General features: G+C 42.7%; 1 protein-coding gene across 1 annotated transcript in view; it reads right to left on the reverse strand.

Moving 5' to 3' along the window:
- Positions 1-13,885, reverse strand: part of LOC306742848 (contactin-associated protein-like 4) — a gene marked incomplete at both ends in the record, with an annotated part of 95,834 nt that overhangs the window by 35,174 nt on the left and 46,775 nt on the right. Inside the window, 5 exons of the mRNA XM_079225285.1 lie at positions 5,999-6,170; positions 6,422-6,571; positions 9,056-9,326; positions 10,586-10,729; positions 10,924-11,096. Of these exons, the coding sequence (XP_079081411.1) occupies positions 5,999-6,170; positions 6,422-6,571; positions 9,056-9,326; positions 10,586-10,729; positions 10,924-11,096 (910 nt within the window). The remainder of the gene's footprint in view (positions 1-5,998; positions 6,171-6,421; positions 6,572-9,055; positions 9,327-10,585; positions 10,730-10,923; positions 11,097-13,885) is intronic.

Raw genomic sequence — 13,885 nt, forward strand, 5'->3', positions numbered from 1 at the left:
GTGGCTAATCAATATTTCTATATCAACAAATAGAAAGTATCCATTTATTCATTCTGAGCTTTTAAATAGTCACCAAAGAGAACCTTTTTATAATTTTTGTCCTCCAAATATTGAAGATGAGTTTTTTTCTCTCAATTTCTCAATGTCTAAGTTCTTTTTTTTAACAATTGGAAAAGAAGTGATGACGGATTCTGTCCCCAATGCCAGACAATATGATCACTCAACTAACTTCTACAGTCAATTAAAGGGGACATATCAGCTCGTTTCAGCTTTAGACTTGGACTTTGGGTTTCCATGGGAACATGTTTGCATGCTTCACACAATCTTTCTCCTGCTGTCTGTCTGAATATACCTACTGCATATTCACTCTCTGTCTGAAAGCGTTTCAGACAGAAACGCAACCAGCAACGACAATGATGATGGAGTTGATGTAATTTAGCAGTGAGCCTCTTTGGCTAAACTTAATAAAGTCAAACAAACGCTTAATCTCTCTACGTGAAGACGACTCCATTGGAAATGACATTTATGGAATGTAACTTGACATATTCTTTTAAACTAATTGCTATAATTGCATCTATTACTGATGTATAAATCTGGACGCCAATCAAAAACACAAAAGAGCTAAAAATGTAAAAGCAAAGTCAAAGCAGAACAGCCAGATCTGCAGGAATACAATCGTCACACCACTGATCTCCACTGAATAATAAGTGTGAATTTTACCACAGAAATACTGCATGTGTGTGTGTGTGTGTGTGTGTCCTAGATGGTGCAGTATATCTCTCTTCAAAATGCTGCTACGTTCCCCCTCACAAACATATTTCATCTGTCAGTAAAGAGAAAGCAAGAAAAAAGATGAACAAAAAGTTGCTTCTCAAAAAATGTTGTTTGACAAAACAACGGAGGAGAGAAGAAACATTTCTGCTTAAGAACCGAGAAAACGCACGACTGTTTGACAGAACAACGCAGCTATTCCTTTCTCTCAAATCACCTATTGTGTTCACTTTTGCCTGGGGAGCAAGTTCTAGAAGCTGCAGACAGACTTTCCCCTCGTCTTCTGTCTGAACGAGATAAGCAAATAGGTAAACAACAAAAGCGTTTAAAATGATTGACTTCAGAAAACCCAATTATATTTGTTAAATAATACTTTGCAAAACGGTTCCTCATGCAATAATGTGATTCTGCCCTGAAACAAAGGGTATATCTTTCTTTCTTTTAACCACCACTCACAATGACAAGGACTCATTAATCGTGACTAATTTCCAACTGGCTTTGTTTAAATTCTGCCGACCACAAGAGCAGAAAGCACGTCTGATATACACGATGTATCTCTTCCATGAACAATGCAGTAATTCAACATTCAAAATGTTGTTGTCACTATGATGTCTCAGGTCATTGGACCTGAATTCAACGGATAAATAATGCCGTATTGAATGCAACTTATTGTACTAGTAGAGGTATTTAAATATGTTGTTGTTGCATATCTTTCTTACATATATTGTTAAAGGTTAGACCTCTATTATAACCAATGTGTTTCAGTGCTTTTCATGGATGCATTGGACAGAAAACATAATGTCTTCTGTCCACATCCATCCATCCATCCATCCATTATCAGCCGCTTATCCGGGGTCGGGTCGCGGTGGCAGCAGGTTCAGCAGGCCGACCCAGGCTTCCCTCTCACCCGCAACACTTTCCAGCTCATTTTGGGGGTTGAAACGTAGACCGACCAGTAAATGGAGAGCTTTGCCTTCTGGCTCAGCTCCCTCTTCACCAAGACGGACCGGTACAGCGCCTGCTTTACAGCTGCAGCCGCACCGATTCGCCTGTCGATCTCCCGCTCCACCTTACCCTCACTCGTGAACAAGACCCCGAGATACTTGAACTCCTTCGCTTGGGGTAGGCAGTTTGTCCCCACCTGGAGGGAGCAATCCACCGGTTTCCGGCAGAGCACCATGGCCTCAGATTTGGAGGTGCTAACTCTCATCCCTGCCGCTTCACACTCGGCTGCAAAACGCCCCAGTGAATGCTGGAGGTCACGGTTTCAGCATCTCAGGGCGGATCTCATCCACCTCCGGCGCCTTGCCACCAAGGAGCTTTTTGACTACCTTAGTGACCTCTGCCAGGGATATAGGTGCATCCACCCCAAGGACTTCAGGCACTGCCCCCTCTCCAGGGGACATGTTGGCCGGGTTTAGGAGTTCCTCAAAGTGCTCTTTCCACCGCCCGACGATGTCCACAGTCCGGGTCAGCAGTTCCCCCCCCGCTGAGAACAGCCTGGGGTAGGCCCTGCTTTCCCTTCCTGAGCCGCCGGATGGTTTGCCAGAACCTCCTTGAGGCCAACCGAAAGTCCTTCTCCATGGCCTCCCCGAACTCCTCCCATGCCCGGGTTTTAGCATCCGCGACAACCACAGCTGCAGCCCTTCTGGACTGCCGGTACCTGTCAGCTTTTTCAGGAGACCCCTGGGCCAACCAGGCCTGAAAGGCCTCCTTCTTCAGCTTGACGGCTTCCCTCACTCCCGGTGTCCACCACCGGGTTCTCGGGTTGCCGCCACGACAGGCACCGATGACCTTCTGGCCACAGCTCCTAGCGGCTTTGAACATGGTCCACTCGGATTCCATGTCCCCAGCCTCCCTCGGGATGTGTGAGAGGCTCTTCCGGAGGTGGGAGTTGAGGACCTCCCAGACAGGATCCTCTGCCAGACGTTCCCAGTTCACCCTCACTACACGTTTGGGCTTGCCAGGTCTCTCTAGCTGACTCCCCCGCCATCTGATCCAACTCACCACCAGGTGGTGATCAGTTGACAGCTCTGCTCCTCTCTTCACCCGAGCGTCCAAGACATACGGCCGCAAATCAGATGATACGACTACAAAGTCAATCATTGATCTCCGGCCTAAGGTGTTCTGGCACCAGGTACACTTATGAGCCACCTTATGCTCGAACATAGTGTTCGTTATGGACAAACTGTGGCTAGCACAGAAGTCCAACAACAAAACACCGTTCGGGTTCAGATCGGGCAAGCCATTCCTCCCAATCACGCCCCGCCAGGTTTCTCTGTCATTGCCCACGTGAGCGTTGAAGTCTCCCAGGAGAACTATGGAGTCGGCAGGCGACGCCCTTTCCAGGACCCCTCCCACCGACTCCAAGAAGGCCGGATACTCCAAAATGCTGTTCGGTGCATAAGCACAAACAACAGTCAGAGCCTTACTCCCTGCAACCCGTAGGAATCCCTCTCCTGGTAATTACCATTGAATTAATCATGCAATCTCAGTGGTGTGTCGGTACAGGGTCCAAAATCCAATGACATATTGACTTGTTTTCTCTCTACCTCGTTATTTTCACAAGATTGCTTTTTTTGACCTGTTAAGATAGTTGCTCGCATCCTGCACCAGGATGACCGAGTGGTTCAGGCAGTTGGACTCGAGATGCAAAGTCCTTGTGGGTTCAAATCCTGCACTTGGTAGCCGTATTTCAACAACAGTTTGTTTAATTAGAAATAATGCGTGTTAATAATTAGCGTGTCCACAGTTGTTTGGTTTAGTTAGGTCAGATACCCTGGGTGTGTTGAACTCACTTTGTACTACAATGTACAAGGCAGAGGTATAGCAAACTTAAGCAACCAAGAGTGCCATTGGTTAAGACACGTGGTAACCAATGGCATATTAGCAATAAGAGTGCTAGAATGTTTTTGGGAAATGCTCTCCACATGCCAAACCTTTCACACTTTGCGCCTTACATTTATTTTTCCGCCCTATTATGCCTCTAATTTAGTTTATTGCTGATGAACTTGATTTTTGCCTTTTGCCAATGGTGACAGCAGTCACTAGGATGGCAGAGTGGTTAAGGCGTTGGTCTTAAGATCCAATGGGCAGAAGCCCTCGTGGGTTTGAACCCCACTCCTAGTGTGTTTGATATATACATGGACTTGACTATTAAACGTTAGATAAAATTAGATGTAGTTATATATACCAGTGATTGTCAACCACTGTGCCTTGAGAGATCGTCAGGTGTGCCGTGGGAAAATGTCCAATTTCACTTAATTGGTCCAAAAAAAGATTATTTAGTTGCCGCAAATGATTTTCCATTGTTGAGCGTCTGAGCCTGCAATATAGTGGCTGGCAGAGTAATATAGAACAGGAAGAATATACCTTGTTTTGCTATTAAACAGACTTAACGGCCGTATGTTATTGATCGTATCTACACGACAGCATGTTATTTCTGGATCGCATCTACAACTCTTCTCTGCTCTCTGCACGGCAGAGTTTCGCCCCGATGCAACCAGGAGAGCACACAGTGGACAGAGAGCGGCAAAAAATATGTTGCGGGCTTTTCACAATGGGATTTTCTGCTGAAGCTCTCACTATTTTAAGCTCTCACTTTTAAAGCCTAACATTTCATGTATTTGCAGGTCAAGACAAACAACCTGGAGCTCCATAAATGACGTTTCTGACTTCGCATATCGAGAGGCTCTGGAAATATTCTTCCAAAAGCCAAAAAACACACTGCAGTGACAAAGCCTGCACACTTTGTGGTCGTCATTAACATAAATGAACACCATGTTTCCTTTAAGTCAGTATTTATCAAACTGGGGCGGTATTTATTACAGGTGGGGCACAAGAGGAAATGCTGATTTTAAATGTACGCTGTTAATAGGTCATGCTTGCGCATGCGTGACTTGCTCATTCTTGTCATTTCGCCAAAAGCCGATCTTTATGAGATCTCGGTGAAGTCGTCTTTCTGCTGTTGTCTCTCTCATCATTGAGCATGAATTGAGGGCCGTATCAAATCTATAACCCCGTTTTAAAAAGATGTGTAGAGGAAAGCAGCTCACTGCAGCCACTAACACTTCTACAACTTGATGCTCACATATCTGCACTCATTCTGTTTTGTTTTGTAAAAAAATAGCTTATTTTTTCCACAATAAGCTATTTAGTAGTAACTAAATATTAGTTATTTTTTCATAACTTTATTTTCATTTTTCTAACAAAGTGATAACACTTTTTTATTTTTTTGTCTGATGGAGCAATCTGGTTTACTTGAAACACTGAATACTCTTCCATGGCAGTAGGTAGCACAATCATTACCTACCATATATGCTGTATTATGCTACAATGTGACATTCTGTAACTTTTTGGGTTGTTGGTTATATATATATATATATATTTTTTAAAACGGGGTTGTAGACTTCATACGGCCTTTCTCAATTCATGCTCAATGTTGAGCTGAGATGTATATTCTGTTTTGAGAGGCGCAACAGCAGAAATGCCGACCTCGCAGAGATCTCACGGAGATCTCACGGAGGCAAGTTGCGCATTAGTACCCTGTTAACGGCGTAACGTAAACATTTCCATGAAAGTACAGGCATTTCGCCATGTATTTATTAATGACGTTTTATGTCTGTGTAATTTGTACTTTTGTCAAGTTATCATGTTCATGTGGAGAGTGTTCGTCCTGAAACCACAAGGTAGCGGTTCATCCCCGGTCTCCACATAGTTTCATGTTGAAGTGTCCTTGAGCTTCACAGCAGCACACTGCCCCTTAATTACTAAATATTGGTAAAATGCAGAGAATCATTTCCCCACTGTGGGATTAATAAAGGATTATATTAAAAAATATACATATATATATTTAAAAAAAACAGCATCACCCCCGCGCCCCACGTGTAATACCTCCGCGCCCCACTAGAGGGTTGCGCCCAGCACTTTGAGAACCACTGAAATAATGCAAAAACTTAAAGGAAGCTATCATATTAGCAGTGTTTCGCCATCCAATTGAATGTAACTCCACTCTGTCAAAGCCTACTAAGAAGTATGCAAAGCTTCCAGCATGATGTATTTTGTGAGGACGCATGGATGACTGTTGCTTTGAATGGTCCTGGTCCTGGTTAAAGGTCAGCACTGTCAAGATGGTTTGCAATTAGTTAGTATCGCAATTTGTCTGTCAAAGAAAGACAAAAGCTCTGTGCAGATCTACTCCACCTCAACTGGATTGATTGAAACCGACCTGTCGATAATTCCACACATGTCGATCTGCAGGTTGCTGTAGATGCCCAGCTGCTTTTGCTGCACTAGTATCAGGTCCACGATTCGGTTGTCCAGAGTCAAGAGACGCATGCAACCCTGAAAGACATTGAAGGGGTTTCTGCACCTCAGCCTGTCATCTTCAGCAGGACAACCTGAAAAGAAGACAGAGGGAACATCAGTACGAGAAGTGTCCACATGAAAAACTATTTAAACAACACACGTAAACTATCATGTCGGATAACACTTGTTTCAGATATTTTATTACTCTTGTCTAAGAAAGCAATGACATTCTTAATACTGAAAGACGTCCAAAGATTCAACTATTTCCAGATCTTCATAATCAGTCAAAATAGATATAGATGTGTTTGCATAGAAAGACACGGCTGACTGGCTCCATTCTTACCACCGAAGAAGAGGTGACTTTCTACAGTGACAGGAAATGAGTGACTGGCTTGGGCGCCGCCTCCTTCCTCGTTATCCACACTGATGCTGAGACGACCTCGTCTGGAGTTCAGCTCCACCGAATGCCACTGACCGTCATTCAGAGCAGAACCTGGAAGCCAAATATCCGTTAACACGAGCATTGCTGAACAATAGATTTAGTTGTCCCCCAAGTAGCAGATTTCAAGGATGAAGCCAACGATGGGCACTCGTGTAGTAATGACCAAATTCAACAAATATCACACCGTGATCCACCACTGCTTGTGAATGATGTCTTTCTCACTCTGAAACAGTATTGAGAAGAATGTCATCAGTCAAGACCAAAAAATCATTGGAAAGGATAGGTGGTAGACTTGGTACAAACAGAATTACAGAAACGATCAGGGGCAGATGACGGCGCACCACTCTTGCTTCCTGCATTCTCTTTGTGATTGATCTGCAACACGTACCAGCAACGTCGTGTCTGCCTTGTGAATCTGTATCTTGTTAGGAGTTAAGGGAATAAATCAATATCTCATTATCCCCTCTATTTTTCTTCCTGACAATACTCTGCTAAAGAGCAGACCGCAGTCATCTTACAGTGGCTTCAGCTGCACAACACTTACTTAGGTAATAAGGATGATATAGTAGATTATAAAGTAAACTAGACTTCTGAACCAATTGCAATTGTGATACTTTGTTACATAGAGCTGTGCTTGTTGGTTCAAACCTTATGTATTATAAATACAGTAGGATGTGACTGTAGCCCAAAGTCTCGGTATTGGATTATGACCTTTCATAGTTTTTACTCCTCTTAAAAACAGCATGTATTGTCACCAGGATGGCCGAGTGGTTAAGGTGTTGGGCTTAAGATCCAATAAGCGTTTGTAGTTAGACATTTTGAGAAAGTAGGGAAACAACCACAACAGGTCAGTTTTACACAAATGAGAATAGCAGCACTAATTATTTGATTGCTGATTAATTGATGCAACAATTTCATTGAAATATCGACTTGCAGTTTCAAGTTCTTTCTTCCTGGAGGAATGTAAATTAAATCAACACATTGGAATAACAATTGGGTTTCAGTGCGTTTTCAGTATATTTTTTTAACAAATATATTGACTTTGATGTATCGATGTCACCAGGATGGCCGAGTGGTTAAGGCGTTGGACTTAAGATCCAATGGGTGTATGCCCTCTTGGGAACCCCACTCCTTGTATTACATATTAGTAATACAATAGTATGATTATTGCAGCAAACAACTAATAGATACAGATAAAGTGCATTAATGTCTACTTGAGCAGAGAATGAAGCCACCTTCCCTCTGTGTGTGTTGTTATCAGAGCTTCTCCTTGCTTTGTTGACGAAGTCGTTCTGGGAATTCATTTTTGTTTTGGCTTTCTTGGGAGACTTACTCTATTTAACCACTGCAGCGTATGTTTGATATTTACAACTGGAATAGGAACCATGGATGTCAAAGTGAAAATGGCAGACAAAATGACATTCCCATACAACTAAACTGCATCCTTAATCGCGTTTCGAGGGAAACAGTCACAGTTTTTTGTATATTACCTAATATAATGTATACAGCAGCAAACCACTATTTAAATTGAAATATTGGCTTGAAGTTTTAAGTAGTTGTTTGTTGGTTATTTGTTTGTAATGTAAATTAAATCAACACATTGTAAAGAAATGTCTAGCAACAATTGTGTTTCAGTTCTCTTTTAGTAATTTTTTTTTTGACAAAAATAATTTATCTTACATAATTGTCACCAGGATGGCTGAGTGGTTAAGGTGTTGGACTTAAGATCCAATGGGTGTATGCCCTCGTGGGTTTAAACCCCACTTCTGGTATTAGTGATTTATTAGTTGAGCAGAGAACAATGACACAATTCCTCAGTGTGCTGGTGTCTGATCTTCTTCTTGCTTTCTTCACAAAGCCTTTTTTTCCTTTTAGGGAGACTTACTGTATTTAACCACTGCTGTACACGCTATAAGGTTATCGTTAGACATTTTGAGTATGGAAACAACCACAGCAGGTCAGTTTTACACAAATGAGACAAAGCAGCAAACAATGATTTCATTGATATCTTGGCTTGCAGTTTCAAGTTTTTTTGTTCATTGAGGAATGTAAACTAAACCAACATATTGGAAAGACCATTGTGTTTGTGCTCTTTTAATGTGATTAAAAAAATGACATACAAACAATATTGTCACCAGGATGACCGAGTGGTTAAGGTGTTGGACTTAAGATCCAATGGGTGCATAATCTTGTGGGTTCAAACCCCACTCCTGGTAAAATCTATAATTCAAATAGTTCAGGTGTCTGATTGGCAAAGTTAGTTAACATCAGTGTTGGATCCAACTTTGTGTCCTGTTAGTAATTGTATACAAATTAACACAGTGAAGTTTGTGTTTTCCAGATGCAGTGGACCTGAATCCTCTTGAGTACAGATCCCTCTCTTGGTCTGTGGTTTTTGCAAACATGTTGTGGACATAATGCATCTACAACAGGCTGTCATGGAAGTACCAGCGCCATCTTGTCTCGCATTTGGGTTGAGACAGGAACGTCCATGTAAGACAAACCACTAACTTGGATCTGAAGGTGTAGGTGTACCTGCACTGAGCTCCAGCAGTGTCCTGCCGGCTTTATGGATCTGCAGCCGGAGTCTGGCCTCGCTGAGGTACAGCCAGACCACGCCCCCTTCCTGAGGCAGGTCAAAGGTGAGCAGAAGCCCCGCCTTGTTCCACGTCCTGAACTGGAACCCAACGGACACGCCCCCTGACGACGAGGACGCCCTCGCCCCCGGCAACTGGAGGAAGCTCTGGGGGCCCGGGAACGTCACGGCCACGGAAACCGACTCAGCACAAGAAAAGGTCACATTGCCCTGAGAGAAGAAATGATTACAAGAGAGATTAAACAACATTAAACATGAATATTAATCAGCTGCAGAGGGCGTGCCGATGTGACCTCGTGTCACGATGATCTCATCAGCAAGTCCCCTTAAGAGGACACCGGTATTACCATAATGATAACAGCAAGGCATAGAATAAGATTAGGAAAGCAAACTGAGCATACCAAAGTCACCTAGGGTGGAGGTAAAAGGAAATATAAGCAGGAGAGCATACAGTACAACCATATCTCGACATCTCTTTTACAGCCCATTGTTTTGAGTAGTGGTAATGATATCGGGTCCATTGCAAAGGCTGTGGCGGTTATATATTACAGTCCCAGCTCTGTGCTGGGAATATCAGCCCGCTATCTTTATAATGCTCCGGAAACACAGATGACATCTAAAAGCCCTTTGTGGAGCTGTTAAAGTGATGCACAATAACTCATGTTGGGAGTGGGCTGAGCTACTGCACAACACAGTGTACAAAGTTAACTTGAAAACCTCCAAAAGCTTCAAGCAGGACTTCAGCACTGACACACCAATCCTCCCTCTGCCACACTCGGATGCTCTTTGTGTTAATGCCCCCTCACAGAGCCGTATGCAGCACCATTTAGTCTCTGTTTTAAATTGGATCATAACTTTATGGCTAGCACCTTAAGAGCGACAGAGCCACCATTAAATTGCCTCTATTAGATCTTTAGCCATGCATGGGAAATCTGTCAACCTCTTTACCAAGAATTCATGTTTTTGTTTTTCTGCTGCCTGGGCCTTTATCGTAATGGGAGAACATGTATTAATCCATGTAGAAACGCTTCACAGCCTCTCCCTGATGAGCTCGCTCCACTCATGGAGAATGTAGAGACATCTGAAGGTCCTAATGGCCAAGATCAGGAGGCATTAGTGGGAGTCTAACCACTGTCTACAGTCCTTTGTCCTGGCTTCATTAACCAGTTCAGCAGCTCATTTAGCAGCAGAAGCAGCATGCAGACGAACGTGGTGAAGCCAATATTTCACCACTAAGATTGAATCCCAGTCGGGACAAATGGATCTAACACAGAGGGAATGCATTCACACAAGAGAGACCAATAAAAGACACCAAAAACAAACAACCCGGTTATTTCAAGTAAAATAAATATAAAATAGCCCACAACACTAAAAGATGAGCATGCTGGTCTTTGGTGTTATGTATGCACTGTGTTGAATACTTCGTCAGAAGTAACTGCAGGTGGTTATGTTTAGCTCGATAAACTCACCATTATAGTAACTCGGAGATCTCTGTTTTTAGCTGATTCTATCAGGTTGAGGCCATTGTAGAGCAGGTTTTCCAGGCAGCCGTGAAAGTTCCTCTTGGAGACGACTGGTTTCTGAGACTGTCTCTGCACTGTCCCAACACTCAGCTGTGAGGGCACAAGAGAGAGTTGAATGCACATTAAATAATATAAATACAACATCCTCTGGGTCCGAGGTCATTTTGAACATTCGATGGTTGTGTAGTTTTCTGATCGGATGCAAAGTGCCGGTTTATTTGGATTACAATAATGTCTAAAAAATGTGTACATGGTGTGTAATGACATCCTGTGTTTCATCCCACCTGCTGGATGTTCCAGCGGCTGAACTCTGCTGGGATTTGAATCCTCTCCGTGTGTTTGTCCACCGTGAGGTTGAGGTGAGTGCTGCGCCGCTCCACCGCCAAATGGTGCCAATGCTGATCATCCAACAGGCTGCCGAGGGAGGCGAGACGCCGGGGCTCCGAGGAAGCGGTACCTGGAAGAGACGAGGAGGAGGAGACAGTAGTGAGGTGGCGAGAGTGAGTTCATGAGGATTGTTTTTCCATTATCTGACCTGTGAACACCAGGCCAATAAAATCCTCTTTATTGTGATGAATATTGTGATGAATATTCAAATGTTCTCAGTATCCCACGGAGAGGGGCGCATCGAGGTCAGCCTCGCTCATCTCTTGAGGGATCTCTTGAGCATATTTGAGAGCCGAAGCCAAATGTGTGATAACGCCAAGTATGAGAAACTGCAGCGTAAACATGGTGAGACATCATTAATGATAGATGAGCACCGGCAGGTCCAAATTAGTGGATCCATTTCTGCACCCCTTAGAGCACTGGGAGAGAAGCGTTGGGGCTTCTGCTGAGAGACGGAACTGTAGAGCCGCTCACACAGTCAGTCATTAAAAATGTATTAGATATTCTTTAGAGAGAGACGACTCGGACTTCAAAGAGTGAAGAGAGTCGAGTTTGAAGATGATGAACAAATGTGTTTCTGATAATACAGCCCATTATGTGAGAGGGTTTATTTGTGTGCAGCTCGGAGGAGAAAAAACTACTTAATCCAGAGAGAGAGAACGTTAGGATGTAGACCTCATGATACGTCTGTCCTGTCAACATATTTAATCTGATGAGTTACAGTCTGGACGAGTGGAGAGAGACACGGAGATCAATATGAGAGGAAGGATGGCGAGGAATCCGATGTTGTTGGAGGTACGGAAGAGGGAGAGGACTTTATGATCAAGGGTTTCATTGAATAGATGATTTGATTACTGGCTGAATAAAAAGAGAAAGCAGGAATCAATATGAGAGGTCAAACAAATAGAAAAGTATTGGTATTAATATAAAAAGCCCTCTTTCCTTTTATTTCTGTCTTTATTTCCCCCCTGTGGTTTATTCATTTTATGCAGTATTAAGGCCATAAAAGAAGGAAAAAAAAGAGTCGTATCTCTTTTTAAGAAGTGACAGCAATAATTGTATATTTATAGACAGGGCAGTCAGTAGTGTTATTCTTTTTTTGTACCAACAGGGAAAACTCTTGGAAAACCAGTCCTGTCCTCTGTGTACAGCCAGTGTGAGTCCTTGAGCAAGATTATTATTATTAATGTTGATGCGGGTCACCATGAAATCAATAGGTTGCTTCCTAATGGGAGCATGGACGTGCACAGGAAATATTAACAAGCAACAGGTCAGCGTGACAGCGGCACGGAAGAGAGATCATGGGCTCTCAAAAATAATCAAAATAGATAATTAAATACGAGTATATTTGGTACGAGTATATTTGGTGCGTGAATGTGCACGGTAAATTTCATATTTTATTTCATATATATATATATATATATATATTTCATGGTAAGGTACAAACATGCCATGCTATGAGGAAGTATCCCTATAGAATGCACATTGAACGTAACATATGTAATTGTTCAGGGCAGCTGCAGCATGCAGGTCTGCTCCGTCAAGGTCTGCTTTCAGTCAAACACCAGAACCAGGTCTCCTTTTGGTGCTGCTGTTGAGTTTCAAACTGGTGAAAACTCTGTCTGGACAGCACTTCACATCTCCGTTAACGCATCATGCATCTGTGTTAGTCTTGATGACTTCAATGAAGCTCTGCAGGCGACTTCTGCTATTTATTTTGGGTTTCCTTTTTTGTCGTTAGTAGCCTAAGTCTAACGATTAAAAAAAGATTTTTAAGTGAAAATCTCGAAACCTTTCACTGAGGCGCTGTGTTGTCATCAGTGCTGCTTTTCAGGTAATCCATACACTTTGCTTTCCCACAGCACCTTAAATACAAGCTAATTCTAATTTAGAAGAAAATGAAAGAACTACTTTTAAGAGATTTCCTTTTTTTATTTTTTTTTTATTTTAAGTTTAATATTTTTCTGTAAATCTGCAGCGCACCTGTTTTTTCCCTGAGTGCTGGTCCTTGGGGGCTGAACTCAATCTGACCAACTTGAACCCCAAAAAACAAAAAAAAACTATTGGTGCTTTTCTTATGGTTTTGGTCGCATTTTTTTTGCAAAGTTTGGACGAACTTGTCACGTTACTTCCTTTCCTTTCTTCGCCTTGAGATGAAGTCATGGTTGCAACACTGCTGCTGAAGAAGAGCGAGTATGCTCAGACAAATTTTCAGACAAATAACACCTTAAAAAAAACTGCAATTGACTGCTTATTGCTTTATTAATATCGACGAGGTACCAGAGGGGTTTTGCGTTTGCCTTTTTCTTTGCAGCCTCTACTGAACGCTTTTTGTTTTCTCCCACCAAAGTATCCTGTCTGCAGTTTCATTACAGCTGTTCACATAGACCCTCGATGAGATTATGCAGGAAGAACATGAACGCTTATCGGCAGCTGCTGTCACTGCAATCAACTCCAAACAACATTTTCAGACTGTAAACACACTGTCGGAATGCAAATATTTCAGATAGCACACTGACTCGCTGGCTTTGTGTTCAAAACAAGGCCTCACAGATATCATCAAATTACTACAGTAACAGAAAGGCACTGGGCTGAGTTATGAGCCAACAAAGATACCATGAACCTCGCTGACATGTTGATGAACGCAAAGCGGAAGGGAATGCTTTGGCGTAGCAGATATGAATCTTATTAAACCGTGTTTATTCAAGCCCTACAACAGCCAGCAAAGGGACTGACATTTACATTAACTGTGTCAGAACCAAAGACAAAAGCAATAAATATCACCATCACCGCATTAAAAAGTACTGCAGCTCACGACATGACAACTCACATGTCCCTGTTTAGTTTTTCACCTTAAAT

The sequence above is a fragment of the Taurulus bubalis genome (assembly GCF_910589615.1).
Source record: "Taurulus bubalis genome assembly, chromosome: 1".
In the NCBI taxonomy this organism is placed as follows: Eukaryota; Metazoa; Chordata; class Actinopteri; order Perciformes; family Cottidae; genus Taurulus; species Taurulus bubalis.